Raw genomic sequence first — 18,034 nt, forward strand, 5'->3', positions numbered from 1 at the left:
ATTTCTTTGATTTTATTATTATAAGAGAGAAGTAAAAATGAATAAGTTATTATTAAGTACATCTCTAACTTAAGAAAATATTAATTGTTTTGGTTTCGAGTTCTTTTGAGAATTTATTTAAAGCTAAATTAAAGCGCAAAACAGTTTTAAAATTGATAAATCATAACCTAATTTCATAAACTGACTTTTTCCAGTAATAAAAAGACGTTTTAACTAGGGTCAACAGACAACTTCAATTGTTGTTTAATTGAAGGCTTTATCAACATAGCAGAAGCAGTTTACTTTTGTGATTGTCCATTTCAGTGTCTTGAGACAGCCTGATATGTGGCAGTCAAATAGTTACTGATATAGTTCAGCAATGGTTAAACAAAGCATATAAATAATAGGCTTATTGTAACTAAAGAATTTTACATAACTGCCTTTCTTGTAAGAACAGTTTTCTGGTGTTTTTTTATTATCTTATTTTAATTTAAAAACTATGGTGATGTTTATCATACTTGGTTTGAAACAAATTTGTTTTGATAGTACATTTTTTACTCCATTATAATTGAATAATTAAAAATTTAAGCGAAAACGATAACCTAACTATTATTTTTAGAATAAGTTTTCATAATATAAACATTATTATAACGCTATAAAAAAACTTTCTGAACATAAAAAAATAAATCTCATTGCTCTTAATTACAGTAATTAATTTAATTTTTCAATATGTTTACTTACTAAAAGCTCAATTATTTAATTAAGAACAAATATTTGTTTCATGTTTTTTTTAACTCTCATAGCAATTTTTCAGCATTTAATTTTTTCGAAGCTTATATATATGCGAAGAAATTTCTCTTAGTCCGATTCTAAATTATATACATCTGCCGATTATTACATAATTACTTATACTATCTTACGTATAATATTTTTTTACGAATAAAAATATAATTCTGTCTTCTTTTCGGTGCTAAAGATGTATTTAAAATAGGATTTTCTGCAAAAACTAATATATATTTAGCATATGGAATTTGTTAGCTTGTGCTTAGTCCAAAAATGTGCTAAAAGAAAAATGTGGTGTTAAACTTTCTGAATATAGATAGTCATCAACATTTTGAAAAGAATTAGGACAAGAAATACTCACAGTTATTAAAAAAGATAATTCTAGATTTAGAATTCAATCGTATCTTAGAAAGAAAAATTCAATAGTGTATTTATATATTTATAAGCTCATGAAATTGCTTTAAGTAAGCTTGATTAATTTTGCCTCTGCTATACATTTTAACTAATAAATTGTGAGAATGAAGCACTAGTTGCTTTTCATAATTTTCGATGTTAAAGAAGTTTAGTTACATTTTTATCTAATATAAATTAAATTCTCTGATAATTTATTTTTAAAGTAAAGTATAATGTTTTGTGTTAGTATTTTGAGCATTTTTTTAACATTGTCTGAAAATATGAGGTTTTATGCATGAGTAATGTTAAAGATTAAACATTCGACATTGGAAACTAGTAAAGGACAGTCATTTATCATTTGATGAGAAGTCTAGAGAAAAACATATGCCTATTTTCATGGTGTATCATTCTAAAAAGAAAAATAACGCTTCGGAACATGTTTAAGATTTTATGAAATGATAAAATAGTTCAAAGAATTTTTAAAAAAAATTCATGAATTCTGATGTTGTAATAAATTTCTCAACTTGCATGGTCATATCTATAAAAAGGTGTTTTGTGCTATTGAAGCAGCACCTCCTTAGCAAAATATATAAATGAAACAGTATGAGAAGTACTAAAATGAAATTGACTATGCTTGATAATATAGCCATGTAAGAAATATATAATGGAAATCAAACAATAAAAATAAAAAAATTTAACGTCGCTTAAACTTCTTTATGTTTTTTTTTTTAAATTTTTTGATTTTTATCCTATACATTCAAGTTTTTGATTTTTATCTCAGACATTCAATTTTTATCATATTATCCTATGTTTTGGATTCTTATGTAATGGAGTCTAATTTAATGCAGGCTGCGATTCTTAAGTTTTGAAGTGAACAGCCGTTTTTGTTTTAAAAGAGCCAGAAGAACTAATCTGCATTAAAAAATGATTTAGTTAATCAAACTGAATAATTTCAGAATCTCTTATAAAACGAGATGCAATAAACAATAAAAAATTTATGATGCTTACTAGTGCTTCATTCTTAAAATAATGACAAGATATTTTAACTTTTAAAGAGTTTTGGATCGGGTAACCTTATTGGTCATAAACTTGTTTGGGCTATTTCTGGAGTAGTGGTGGCTGTGGCAGTTTCTGGTGTGTTAGTTTCTGTTGCAGTTTCTGGTTCATTCTCTTCAATATCCTCACCCAGTGGTATCGTGTCTCTCTGATTGGGATAATGGACAAACACCAATGGTAACCTCCGCTGAATGTCTCTGTCTGTCACAGATCTCCTCAAAGGTAGGAATAAGGGTCGGCAGTGGCGTAAGGCATCATCGTACGACGGGGGAGGGACAACAGCATTCTCTGATGGGTCATCTCCAGTCCTTTCACGTCTCGTCACGTGATTTTCATTATTCACTTCTTCTAAGGGGGACACGTAATACACCACTCTACCATTCTGTAGAGAAGATCTGCTGATGGACACGGGGATTCCTGTGGAGAATCTTCTGGTGGAAGCTGATCTACTTGGAGGTGGATTGAGATCTGGTACAATGTGCTGCACACGATTCCTCTCCATGAATGAACTCGATGATCGAAGTAGCAGTGATTCTGAGTAACTAGGAGCTATTGTGTTATTGTTTGTAATCTGTCTTTCGAATTCGGAACTGTCTATTGTAGTACCACGTGACATGTGACCTATCATTTGTGCTTCACTAGACGGGGTGAGGTAGTTGACGCCAAACAGTTTATTAACCTGGTAGTGGACATACGCAGTCTTGTACTGAATGAGCACCCTCAGGGGCCAGGAAAGCAATGCTAAACTAAAGATCCAGAAGATCATGTGAGAGACGTACCTATTAAAAAATATTTGAAACAATGTAACAATGAGCAAAAAAGTACATATTATTTAAATAAATTACCATTTCCTTAAGTATGTCGAACAATCTACGTTTTACATCTACTCATAGTGCGGTAAAAAGAATTTTTGAACAAAACAAATATGCCATTAAAATTTGCTGAACCATTAGAAAAAAAGGCATGGTTAAAGACATCAAAATAGATTTATTTGATTGCCCAATGAAACTGGAGGTTTTGAAACGTATCAAATATTCATTTTTCTCTTGTTTCGTTTGGGGAACAAATGTGTCAAATTTTGAGCTTTGTCTTTTTCTGTAATTAACCCTTAGATTTCTATATAGCTTTCATTTTTTTCAAGTCAAATAATCTGTCACCAAATTAATGTATGATTTTGTTTCACTTCAAATCAAAATTGTTTAGGTATTGCTAGATAAACTACGTGCCTCACGTACTTATAGTGCGATAGGAAGAAATTTTGAAAGAACGAAACAAATGTGCCATCAAAGTTTGCCGAACTATTAGAAAAGAAGGTATAGTAAAGGACATCAAAACTTATTTGACTACCTAATGAAACGTGGAGGTGTTTTAAATAATCAATTTCAAAATCCCCTTGTTTCGTTCGGGAGTCAAATAAATGTGTTATATTTTCTGGTTTGTCATTCTTAGTTGTGATTCCATAGATTTCGATATGGTTTTCATTTTTTTTTCTTCACATTAAGTAATAATTTTCCTCACCATTCATAAATTTCTGTTTCAATTTTGGCAAAGATTCTAAAAACACAGATAAAGACATTTATTACTGACAGCTATAGCATATAACAATGTATTCAGATTGACTTTGTAAACTATTTGAAATGGCATAATTTATAATAGATTATTTAAGTCTTTTAATAGATTAAAGTATGTTTTTCATACACTGAGGTGATAAAAGTCATGGAGAGAGTAATATGCAAATATGCCGATGGGAGTAGTATCGGCAAAATGCATAGATTAGGCAGTGCACTGGCAGGACTTTTATTTGTGTTCAAGTAATTCATCTGAGAATGTTTGTGAAGTAATTATGGCAACAAGATGAGAAATAACAGACTATGAACGTTGAATGGAAGATGGAGCTAGACGCATGGGACAATCCATTTCAATACCTTTGAGGGATTTCAACATTCCTAAATCTGCAATGTCAAGAGAATGCCAAGAATACCTGATTTCAGGCATAAACATTCACCATGGGCGGGCAACGTAGTGGTCGACCTCTAGCACTTAATGACCGAGGTCGCTGACGTCTGCGTAGAATTGTCATTGTTAAGAGACCAGTAACAGAGCGTGAAACAAAGCAAACATCAATACGGGACATAAAATGAGCATGTCTCTTAGGTAAGTGCAGCGAAATTTGACTGTATTGAAATATGGCAGCAGAAGACAGACTGGAATGCTTTTACTACATTCCAGTCTGACTAACATCACATCCAACACATCACCTGGACTCGCGACCTTATTGGTTGGGCCCGAGACGACTGGTAAACTGCAATTAAGTCATAATTTAAGCTGGTCAGAGGTGATAGATTTTGAGTGTGGCACAGAACCAACAATGCCATGAACCCAAGTTTTGAACAAGACACTATGCAATCTGGAGATAGCTCCATAATAGTACAGGCTGCTTTCTTATGGCATGAACTGGATCCTATGGTCCAATTGCATAGGTCATTGACAGGAAATGGTTATATTCAGCTAATTGGAAACCACTTGCAGTTATTCTTAGACTTCAGGTACCCAAACAACAATAAAAATTTCGTGATGCGCCACACACCTGGCTTCCATTGTCCACGACTAGTTTGAAGAACATTCAGGACTATTCTAAACAATTGTTTGACCTTCTAAGATCAGCCGAAATGAATCCCATCGAACGTTTATGGGATATAATCAAGAGGTCAGTTCGAACGCAAAATCTTGCACCCGAAACACTTTCACCATTATGAAGATTTATTTAGGGTGCATGTCTGAATATTTCTACAAGAGACTTCTAACTACTTGTAGAGTCGATTATATTATATTATATTATATTATATTATATTATATTATATTATATTATNATCAGTGTTTTATTTCAATGTATTGGTTATTCCCATTATGTTTTTATCAAGTTAGAATATATATATATATATATATATATATATTACTTAAAAAATGAAATAAAATTATAAAGGAAGAGAAAAATATTATAGCTCAACCGAAATTTAAAAATGTACTTACTTTCGGTGCTCTGTTTTTTTTTTTCTAATAAAACCTTTTTTCTTTTTTTCTTAAATAAAATTCTATTGATACATAATCAGTAATGGTAGCTGAGTTTTATCAGGGCATTTTACATTACAGGGAATTTACATGTAGTTTCTTAGAAATGTAATTTACTTTCGTATTGTAATTTTCAAAACACTTTAAATAAATTGCCTCTAAAGTACTTTGTGGGTACTTTTCTTTTCGGTACGTCTGCTGCATTTCTAGTTATGCTGAATTATGTTTTTATTTTTCTAAATCCTCTAAGAGAAGTTCTAAGATAACAGTGTAACATTGGATTAAAAATATTATAGTTAAGGAAGACTTTGTAATATGAAGAGTAGTTAACAAAATGTTTATTACTATCTTTTTTCTATCACTATAATCGAAATATTTTATTTAAATAGAAAAGGGAAACGCAAATTAAATTTATAAGTGTTCTATTTTCCTCCCCTCGATATTATTGAAATTGAGTTTAGAGTTTTCATTTAGTTAAATGCTTCTTTTAAAAAAAGTAGTGCATACGCATATATTCATTTTCTAGAAAATGTTAAAGGCTTTAAAGTGAAATTTCAATCGTGTTTTTAAAGTTTTGTTCAGTCTCAAAACTTAACAATATCACGAGAATAAACTGCTGATACAATTTTTTCAATACTTTCTACAGTAAATATAAAAAAATAGATATAAAATTAGTAGATTAAAAGTGTTGTAGTAATGAAATAGCTTCGGATTAAAGAAAATATATTTAATTTGAAATAAATAAAGGTTTTTTTTCTGTCGCCTTAATCAAAATGTTTGATTTAAATATAAAACAGAAATAGATTTTAAATTCAATAATTGGCGCATTTCTTCACCACAAAATGATATAAAACTAATAATACTGTCCAGCATTATTTTCCATGGTAAGGTAAGAACTAATGGTAGAATTTTTAAGCACATTTTCAAACTTTTTTTTTTTCGGTTTTGGTCAATCTCAAAACTTAATAGTTTCATAAGAATAGCCAGTTGAAAATTGTTTTAAAATATTTTCTGCAAAAAATATCTAAAAACAAAATAGATCGCAAATTAGTGGATTAAAATCGTTGTAGTAACGAAATAGCTTCGGGTTAAAAAAAAGACAATGAAACATGTAATTTATTAGGATTTTCCTCTTCCCTTCCTTTCGAAATATTTGATTTAAATATGTAAATAGATAATAGATTAACAATTTGGAGCTATCCTTCACCACATAATAATACTAAAATAAAATGTTAATATTATGTTGTAAAAATATGTGGTAAATAAAGGTTTTTTTCTTTATTTACTATTTTGTGAGAGAAAGATACAATAATTCTTTATTTTTATTATTTTTTTTTTATTTTTGCAAAATCTGACTGGTTTAGAGCTCATTTTGAGCATTATTTTTCAGCTCTGTTCAGTTCCAAAACAACTCAAATTGTCGGAAACAACATGCTGGTATAATTTATCCAATTCCATCTGCAGTAACTATCGCAAAAAGGAAAATAGAACAGGAAAAAAAGCAATCCTAACCTAGACTTTTCCATACATTCAGAATATAATCGAAAGTGACCGACTGCATTGAAGCAAAAGCGTTAAGTTTATCGATCTTCTATCGGGTTATCGGTCATTGCCTAGCTATTGCCACTAGGCACTCCTATACCCTTTCGTGTATTAATCAATCAATCTTGGCTTGAGTTGGGGGTATTTACAACCTTAGAGAATTAGGGAAAGCGAGAAATGCTGAATTATGCAATAGTGGATTAATTTTTGACTTATAGCACATTTGTAACATTATTTCTTCAGTTTCTATTGTATTATAATTTGCGACAGTTTGCAGGCTTATATTTTCCTATATTACTATTTTTTCTTTGAAATTCTTAAATGACACAATTCATAAATTGCTATTAATTTAGTTTTTATTGTTGTTGGGAGCTTGTAGGTGTCTATGATAAATAATTACAAAGAATCATGCTACATAACAAAAAAAATCTTAATGGTTTAAGCTTACTGGAGTGCTGAAAATTTAGTTTTAATTAATTTTTTTAATAAATATAAAAATTATATTTCATTTACAACAAAGTACTTTACATCCTCCCCATTCAAAAACTGTAATTTATTTAATTTTTACAGTTGTTGAAAATTAGTAAGCAGCTATGATAAATAATAAGTGGTATCACATAAAATCAAAGCCTCCGCAATTATGTTTTTACACGTAAAAAATAATAATAAACTTAATGATTTCAACATACTAAAGCGCTAGTTCAGTAGTAGTATATTTTATTAATATAATCATCAATATTTTTTATTTACCCTATATCTTTTTATTTATTAAACATATATGTTAAAAATGTTTCGATTGCATAAATTATACCTGTGCATTAACTTACTTACATAAATACTTACATAAAGCCACGTATGATTAGTATCAACGCATATGATTAGCATTAAAACTTGAATATTTACTATTTATACGTGGTAGTTTAGTATTTATTCTTCAAGAAGAATGAGTAATTCCCTTGTTTATCTAAATGGATATGTGTCATTTGAAGTCTTGAAGGCAAAAAGTCCTGCCCATAATGGGAAAGCTCCCCTTGCAGCGTACGATGACACTTCCGCCGATGGGTTGCCATGGAATTTGCGCTCATTCTGTATAGACTTTATGACTAGCTGAATTTAATGCAAATATATAATTTGTGTGGCTCCGCAAAAGCATTGCGTTTCTAAAACGTGATTTTGAAAATGACGCCTTGCTCATATTTATATTATTGTCTGATGCATACGCAGATGCTTTATAAGGTATATAGCCGCGGATATGGCATCCAAAAATTATACTCTAAATCAGCTAATAATTTTACTTCTATTACTTGAATCGATTTTATAAGCTATATACTTCATTCGAATGAAGATTAATTTAATTCACTACAGTTATAATCATTGTGTTTATGATTAATTCATTGCATTTTAATTAATTACATATTAATTGTATATCATAGCTAGGCGAATTTGTAAATTCAAACGAATTTTCCTCTCTATCCTCATTCCAAAGGGACAATCCCTATCCTCATCAAATATCTACAATAGAGCTCTAAGAAATCGATTAAAAATGTTTGGTAAATAATAATAAAAAAAAAATAAAGCAGATAATGCATTATGGAATGGTACCAAGGTAATCTTTGTAGCTGGAAAAAACTACCATGCATTTCTAAAAATTGATTTAGAATATCATACATCCGCACATCTTTAAATAATCCATCTACTTTACAAGTAGATGCTGTATGTGAAATTAATAGTTGCGTTTTTGCTGCCCAACACTTACACTTTATGAGCCAGTCTTTTTACTCCTATGGTATGAATTAATTTTTAACAGTATATATATTTTTGTAATAAAAATGAATGAATTTAATTCATTATAATTATAATTATTATTGTGATGGTTTATTTATTACAATTATAGTTTTGTGTAGCTAAATTATAATACCGCTCTACAATAGGGGATTCGTTTTATTAAGTTTGATGGAGAGTGAAACAATACTAATAATGCACAATAAAATGGTACCATGATAATCTTTATGGCAAACAAAATTAACTATAGATTTCTTAAACCTGATTAATCCGCACATCTTCAAATAATACATCTGCTACATAAGTAGGTGCTTTATGTGAGATGTATAGTTACGTCTATGGTGCCTTAAACTTACACTTTATGAGCCAATCTTTTCACTTCCATGGTATGAATTTTAAACCCTATATATTTTACATGCTTGATACTGAACTATTCATTATAGTTTGTATATACACGATTAATTATATTATAATTAAGTTCTGTATAGCTGGACGAATTTGCGAATACAGGCGAATTTTTCCTCTTGGAACAAATATTTACAGTAAAAGTCAAGGGACTCGTATCATAATGTTCGATAGAGAATGAAAGAATATAGATAATGCATAATAGATTGTGTACCAAGGTAATCTGTGGGGCTCAGCAAAAGCAACCATATGTTCCTGGAAATTGACTCCCACGAGATCTAAGCCTTCGCACATCTCCATATAGTCGTCTAGTCTCTCGTTTTCATGGAAGAACCTTCTTCTTTGTTCGTCGAATTCATTTGCAGCTTCCAGGTTGGCGAAGGCGAATCCCTTGCTGAATCGGATTTTTGTGGCTGGATGCTTCTCTAAATCCAACAGCTTCAAAATAGAGGGGAAAATGATTAGTTTGTAATTAAAATGGAACATTTCCATAGTCTAAATTTTATAATTTTAAAGTGCTGTTGAATAATTCTAAAGATAAACTAAAGCGTTATAGTGAATTACATATTTCTGTCCTGCTATGACACTAAAAAAGCTATGTTCTTTATTCAGAAATAAGAAGAAATTTCTTTTTTTTTTATGTCATATGATTTTAAGGATTTAACAGTTGTCTATTTTTATACACACTTGCCGGTTTTGTCTATGCATTTGTATAGACGTTGTAACAGTCTCATGCCATATCAGTCCTAGCAATCAAACCTTATCATTCAGATCATCGTTGGAAATGAAGAATCGCTATCCGCTAAGATATTCCTTCAACTTTGGGTCACTGGGTGTAAGGTCTTAACTGTCGCTCGACACAAGAACTGCTGCAAAAAAACGGCGGGAGGAATTCCCTTACCTTACTAAAACGAATTAAATTGAATTTTAACATTATTTTGTTTTTCTTTTGATTGTAAATATCGCTCATGGGTTTCAACAGCGGCACAACTCAAAAAATCAACTTTTGAGATAAGTGGGTTTAAAGTTTTCATTGCTAAGTAAAATGCATAAGAAATGCTTTCGTTTGCTTAAACGAAGATTACCTTCAAGTTGAATTATGAGTTGTGCAAGTATTGCTGCTGAAAGAATTTGTATTTTCCCATTTACACATTTTCTTAGGCCAAAACTCGTGTTTTTTGAGTTGTGTCACTAGTGTAGCCCATGAACGATACGTTAATCACAGCTCATTGGGGGCTATAAAAAGCAGGAAATATAATAAAATTTATTTTTTTTTATTTATAAAATGCATAACTTTAAAGTTCTGAAATGAATTATGTACTATAATTTTTATCCATATGTGACTGAAATTGCACAACTATTTTCCATAAGATTTAGGAAAACGTAGACATATAGTGAAAAATCACAAAATTTACACGCATGTTGTGTTTTCGTTCGATAGACCTTAATGTACAGACACAAAAGACAAAGCCTGTTTGCATTCTCTAAAACTGAAGAATGATTATCAACCAAATTCAATTGTACTTAATCAGAACTGAAGTAATAAAAAAGATGAAAGCACAAATTAAAAATATTATAACTGTTCAACATGCGTATTTGAATATTGATGAAATCGGTGGTGATTGCATTAACTATGGTCTAAGAAAAGTGATAAAGGGAGAGATGAACCTTTTTTGAGATGTCCTTGACGCCGCAATTCGTGTATGTGAAGCTCGCACCAGATCCATGGGAATTAACCCTTTCATAGTAGACCTGCGTCGTGGTGTAGGCATCTCCATTGCGATACCGTGTCACGTGTCGCGTCCTTCTGACATAGTGGTAACAGACCGCCTTCCACCAGATCACAGGCTGAGTCTCGCGCATTTGTTGGATGTGCTCATATACTGTAGCAGCATCCACCTGAAAAATATAAAAATATTTTAAAAAAATAATAATTTATCAAACTTATATAAAGTAGAATTTATTTTAATATAAAAATGTGATCATGATCGAGGGATCACTTGAAGTTGGAGAACACTGTTTACTGGAGCGAAAATAAATTCTATGATTAACTGCGTAAGAGGTGTTGCCATCTAGCGGAAATGATTAAAATTACACTACCTGTTACTGCTCAACTACGGAAGTCATATTCATTTAAAGACTCTTGAGCGTTGGCTCGTCTAGTCTCAGTTGCGGAATTTTTAGCTCCTCTATTGAAACTTCTGGTGACGCTTATTTTGAAATGCTGTTTTTAAGAATTAAATTTGAAGTTGCTTTTAATATCGATTTGGCATAAGATTACTTCACACACGTTATTTTCCAGCATGATACCCCCAGTAAAATCGTTTTTTCTGGAGTGTAAACCGGCTTTTCTTGATTCAATGATTGGTAATAACTGTGTCGTGTGAAGTAGGCTTGATAATATGTGTTTGCGTCTCTTGAAATATTATTTTAGTGTCCTTTAATGAAATGTTTATAGTTTTATAGTCATTTCTTTCTACAATTGTTGCGACACTTAACTGACATGACAAACTTCTGATAATTTCGTAACTGCATACTTGTTTAACAGTACAATTGTTAGTACCGTCTAAAGTAAGAACAATGTCATTGGTGAGTTTTTTATTTTGGTCATGGCTCGAAATACGTTACAAAAAAACTAATTACATTTAAGAAATGAAACTCATGCAAACTTTTATAATTGACGAATCATATATTTTTTTGTACAAATAAAGTTCCAAATTTACGTCGCCCCTCAGATAGATGAGAATAAGCTCTATTAAAGATCAATTTTTTCTTGATGCTTTAGGCAAACACACTGCAAGCAGCAGCGAAAGTAGAGCTTGTGACGTGTAAATCATTTAGCTAAACACACATATCTCTATTTATTCCGTCCCTGATAGCAAAGCAAAATTTAACGGTTTTATGAGCGTTTAATTACTGAATAAGAATTTATCGCCCTTTAAATTACGACATGGAATTTATCACCAGTTAAAATTCGATTAATTTGCGAGCTTATATTTTCTTGCATTTTTTAAATATCTATGCTGAATGATAATACGTTTTCCTCATTTCATGAGTGCAAACAAGCAACATTCAAATCTCCATTTTCCTGCCAAAAAATATGTATAATCAACCCGAATTCTTAGAGCGTCAATTTACAGAATACAATAGCTTCCTAAGAGCTGGTGGCTAAGGGGATAGCCCGTATGTCTCCCTGACAGGCGCTGACCACAGTGCTGACGTAAAAATATCTTTAAAGATAGACGGATCATGGGTTAGAGTCCCCTTGCCGTCAGGCTAACCATGGGAAGTTTTCATGGTTTTCTTCTCAATGTAACGCATATGCGGATTAGTTTCATCAAGCAGTCCTCCTCTAAGGCAAAATTTCTTCCAATACTTGATCCGGAAGTTCCCACATATTCTGTATTGGGTTCAAAATTACTAGGCTACATTGTTGAACATTGGTAGTCGTAAACCCAAAATTGGGTCGACTGTTCAACAACGGTTACAAAATTGTTTCCTAAATATGGCGAAAACAAAACTATTCGAATTATAATTTATTTAATCACCAGTCAACGCAAGCTTAATAAGCAGGAAACTAAAATAAAGAGAATTATAAAATATAAATTTACGCCTTTTAAGTTGGATTAAGAGATAAAAAAAATGTTTTTATTTCTGTAATGTGCTATTTTTTTAATTTCATTATTTTCGTGCAAAATTATCATCATTGAAAATTTCTCTTTCGTTTTTTTAAAAGGAATGAGCCTTAATATTTAGGTGTTGTAAAAAAGTAATAATAATTTTCTCCTTATTAATCTACAACTAAACTTTAATAAAATTTTTTAAAAATTTTAATTCCGAAATAAAAGGGAAGAACATTACTTTGTACGCGAGTTCCAGCCTCGTGGTGCAATGCCAACACTCTACCAAGTATACCAGGTAGAGCATGGCCATAAAGGCAACCGGAATGAAGACGTAGCCCTCTTCACAGGGGCTGGCCGTCCTCCGGGTAGTAATAGGAAAGGAATGGAAGTTAACGACGAGACGCGTGACGCGGGCACACTGGCACCAAACCAGAGCTCCCATGCACCCTAAAATAAGCAAGGTCAGGACGAGGCACTTGATATGGGCGTCGCGGCGGAGGCTTCGGCACAACCCTTGCTTCTGCGGACGTTGCTGAAACGAAAAAAAAGAAATCGATTAGTCATGTTAAAATGCTAACAAAACAAGTTATAATTATAATTGCTAAATATGTTCAAAAATTTTAAACAATTGGTTAATTTTCAAGAAAACGGTCATAAAAGTGATAATTTTTTTTATCACTGAAAATTATATAAAAATATGTGTATGAACAACAGATATATTCATTTTTGATTTGTTTTTAGCTTGAAATTTTAAAATATTAAATTTTTCGGAAAAGCCAACATTCACGGTTACTATGACTTAATGTTGGTTTTCCAGCTAGCATGGAAATTTGAAAAAAATACGAATAATGAATAATAAATTTATAAACTTATGCATATTATAAATAAAGATTAGTAATTTTTCCTTGTGTGATAAATTTCAAAGCATGAGATACAGAGGCCCAACGTCACAATCTGGATAGTAGGACCATGCTTCCTTCCTACATCTCTTATTGTTTTCATCTCTTCCACAATTACCTTAAAAATATCCTGTGTAAAATGAGAAATAAAATGTTTTCCGGGCAAAAGAAATGAATTAGTTTTATTCTTATTAGTGTGTTACTAGTGAGCACTCCAGTCCGTCAATATCACGAGAGCGAGAAATAGAGGGCGAAACCTCACCCCGTCATTTTCACGGAAGCTCGAAAGAAAGGGATAAGCAACTGCACCAGCATCCAATTTTTTCTGATTGGGAACAGTAAACTAATCACGCTATTGTGTCTAATCACGTGGTAAAGTTACAGCATTACGGTTCGAGTTTAATATCACGTTGAATCAATTTACGAATCAGAATTTATTTCAACAAACTTGATTGGCCTATCCGCGCTTGACGTCGCTTGTAAGTATCAAATCATGACTCTCTCTCTGAACATTCGATTTGAATGCTTTCAAAATTTATAAATACCACGGTTATAAAAAATTTAGTAATACAATATTCAAAATTGCACTGTTTTGTCTGTTAGAAAAATTTCTTTCAATTTATTTCAAAACGTTAACGAAACAGGACATAATTACGAAAGTTGAAAATGTTCAATAAATTTTAAGTTACCAACTGTTGTAACTTCCTACGTTTTCGACCACCACGCCTTAAGAGAAATTTTAATTTAAATTTGAGAAACAGAGACTAAGAAACTTAAAAAATGCTTTAGAATTTGTAATTATTCTGTCAAGAAGCTGCAGTCTTACATAGTTAAAAGTGAATGATAAGCGTAAGGGTCAGTTTTTAAAAAATATAAAATAGTTTGAAATTAATTGTTTCAAAATATTTAAATGGTACATACATTGATGCAAAACAATGTTTTTTCTTCTTCTTTTTTAACTGTGCTGTGTCAAAATATTTAAATGGTACATACATTGATGCAAGACAATGTTTTTTCTTTTTCTTTTTTAACTATGCTGCATCAAAATATTTAAATGGTACATACATTGATGCAAAACAATGTTTTTTCTTCTTTTTTAACTGTGCTGCGTCAAAATATTTAAATGGTACATACATTTATGCAAAACAATGTTTTTTTCTTCTTTTTTAACTGTGCTGCGTCAAAATATTTAAATGGTACATACACTGATGCAAAACAATGTTTTTTCTTCTTCTTCATTAACTGTGCTGTGTCAAAATATTTAGATGGTACATACATTGATGCAAAACAATGTTTTTTCTTCTTTTTTAACTGTGCTGTGTCAAAATATTTAAATGGTTCATACATTGATGCAAAACAATGTTTTTTCTTCTTCTTTTTTAACAGTGCTGTGTCAAAATATTTAAATGGTACATACACTGATGCAAAACAATGTTTATTCTTCTTCTTCTTCATTAACTGTGCTGTGTCAAAATATTTAAATGGTACATACATTGATGCAAAACAATGTTTTTTCTTCTTCTTTTTTTAACTGTGCTGCATTGATTAATATTTGTTAGATAAACTTCTTACCTAAGAGTGTATACAAAATGTCTAATAAGAGACAGTATGTTTCATTTATAAAATATCCTCAAGTGCACTATTAAAATTTATGAATTATTTTTTTAAAAGATTTTCATACAAAAGGAAATATATGCTACTCTTTTCGAATGATCAAAAGTAGCTCCCTTTTACTAGGGCTAATTTTTCAACGCCAAAATACACCATAAAAAATAAGAGAGACATTTTCAAGCAAAACATTTAAATTTTTTGGCGAGGTTAATTTTCAGCACTGTTTTTATTTTAAATTTAAATACTTATATTTCAAATAATGAGATGGTAATTATTCTAATTTCAATCATTACTTAGTAAAAGGAAATATACAAGCCAAATTAAGTATATTATTTATTAAAATATTAAATTGTCCATTACTATTAACTCGTAGAATATTTTAGCAATATTAATGGTTGACCAACGTATCTCCTCCATTATAGAATTATTCACTTATTCAACTACAATTAGTTAGAACAAATGGTGATTCGCTCAGTGGGTCATAATGCATTTTTAATGGAATTTACATTCTGCTTAACGGTTTTTAAGAATCGTTTTCAGCGAAGTGGCGTTATAAAAATACACCTCATATGTATGTTTTTGATATATATGGCTTTATTTAATTAATCAAATTTAATTAATATATCTTGCAACCTAACTGCATAACTGAGTACTTTACATTATTGGGTACTAAATTGTTAAATAATCCTCTGAAAAGCTATTTTAAGAAAATGCCATTTAATTATAGCAAAAATGCTAATTCAAGGGAACATAATGCACTATTAATGAAATTTACATTACCCTTAGTTGTTTTTAAGAAACGCTTTTAACAAAATAGCTTTATTTAAAAAAATACCTCATATGTAATGTTTCATATGTCAGATTTTATTCAATTAATTAAAAAGCTCTTCCCATAACTTAACGATATTACTGAGTACCTAACAACAATAGGTACTATATTTTTAAGTTAGCAGTGAAACGCTATTTTGAGAAAATGCCATTTAAATACTGCAGATGAGAATTTAAAACTAGGTTTACGGATGTTTCTTATATACCTATCTCTACGAACACTGACGCACGAACGAATACATATAGCAGCACTTAGAAAGCAATGTAATTACATACTATAAGAAGAAAAAAATTTAAAATATGAGATATATATTTATGGAAAGTTTTTATTATTCAATAATTTAATTATACACATTTCTCTGAACAATTGACATCACTCTGACATCATTGACATTCTGCGTTTGTTCTTTCTATTATTGCTTATCGACAACAGTTGTTTATCGCTTGTTTCATTTAAGATAACAATATCGGATAACGGATCGAAGTATTGTCGTTACATTCCTATTTATTATTTATCTGATGCTTGCTTGTTTACTCAAAATTTTGTCTAAATTACGATCGTGCCAAATTGACGCATATCCATAGAGATAGGTATACCACAAAGAGAATTTCAATATTTCAACTCTTTTGAAGAAAATAGATTTCAATATATATTTACCTCGATCAATGGATTAAAGTCATTACAAAAGATAAAATAAAAATGCAAACGGGTTTTGTAATTTTCCTTATAAAATTCGAAATGCGTCTAAACCTAGTGTTAAGGTTACAGGATATGCCCTTATTTTTATCTACTATATGACTTTTGATAGTGTGAAAAATAATCTTTGTTTCTTTAGTTTCATTGAACCTTCAGAGAAATTGTTTGAAAGTTTAAAATAGTAAAGAAAAATTCAGTTTCAACGCCTTTTATATTTTGTTTTAATGCAAAAAGTGACAGTCAGTTTTTTTGTTTCATCCCTGTGGTATAACTTTAAACTGCAAAGAAACTTTGAGATCGTTTGAAAAATATTAGACGAAACGTTCGCTTGACATTCCATTTTCTTCTCGCCATTTATCATTTTCATTTGTCGTTTTCAAGGAAATGTTGCTAGTAGATACAGAACAAGAAAAACAATTCGCTCTTCAAGAAAATAGATGTTAAAAGCTGTAAATCATAACCTCGTAAGTCTACAAATTATACAGATTGGAACTATTTTGAAAAACATTGCATTTTATTTCTTATTTCTCTTAAATGATCCATTATTTTTATCGATCTTGAAGAGAAAGCTAATTCGATTGCGATTCTGTTGTGCACATAATTCTTTATTTTTAAAAATGACGCTAATTGGAAAAAATTGTAACCAGAAAGAGTCTCAAAATGTATATCAGAATGCATAATCAGAAAACAATGTTCAACAAATTAAATGTTCTTCTGCACAATGAAAGATATTATTATATATTTGTAAATGTTTGTGTGTTTTTGTGAATATTCTTTTGTTGTGGGGCTGGGTATCTCGAACGGGTCATGGATAAACAATTTAATTGAAAAATTTGCTGGAGGATTGCTTGGTTCCTACATAATTGAGAAAGAAGATAACGCCTTATATTTCTTATAAATATCTAATCAAAGACCGAAACTAATTTACAAATTCAGAAAAAGACAAAATAAGTAAGTAACATTTAAAATAATTAGAAAATAATGCCTCATATTTCTTATAAATTCTCGGTTTAGTGACATTTTTGCCGACTTTGCGATAATCTTGGCGATGCTTGGCGACCTTTTTGGTGAAAAAATGATAGGTTTGGTAGAGATAAGACTAATTATAGAGTTATATGAGAATTGTCTAGAAACGTGTCGAAAGACAAACGGTGAGCCAGCTTCTGTCTGCAATATTATATTTTAGTTATAATAATTTGCTAGTCTCTTGTGAGCTCAATCAACCGTCTGAAGTTTCATAGCCTATATGCTCTATTAAGCTGTTATTTGAGCTGTAATTGAGTGCTAGAAATGGCTGTATTTTCTGAAAGATAATACGAATTTTGAATTCTTAAGGACTGTTTTATTCATCGCCACTTGAAACGAAT

The 18,034-nt window shown here is 30.6% G+C and overlaps 1 protein-coding gene across 1 annotated transcript in view; it reads right to left on the minus strand.

Annotated features, from left to right (window-relative positions):
* Nucleotides 1-1,863: 1,863 nt before the first annotated feature.
* The window catches only part of LOC107447314 (transmembrane protein 151B-like), a 139,208-nt gene continuing 123,037 nt past the window's right edge, over nt 1,864-18,034 (minus strand). The window contains exons 2-5 of the mRNA XM_016062189.4: nt 12,871-13,164; nt 10,678-10,908; nt 9,224-9,447; nt 1,864-2,990 (exon numbers count right to left, since the gene is read on the minus strand). Of these exons, the coding sequence (XP_015917675.1) occupies nt 2,237-2,990; nt 9,224-9,447; nt 10,678-10,908; nt 12,871-13,164 (1,503 nt within the window). The 3' untranslated portion in view covers nt 1,864-2,236. The remainder of the gene's footprint in view (nt 2,991-9,223; nt 9,448-10,677; nt 10,909-12,870; nt 13,165-18,034) is intronic.

Source organism: Parasteatoda tepidariorum, chromosome 6 (assembly GCF_043381705.1).
Source record: "Parasteatoda tepidariorum isolate YZ-2023 chromosome 6, CAS_Ptep_4.0, whole genome shotgun sequence".
Taxonomy (NCBI): domain Eukaryota; kingdom Metazoa; phylum Arthropoda; class Arachnida; order Araneae; family Theridiidae; genus Parasteatoda; species Parasteatoda tepidariorum.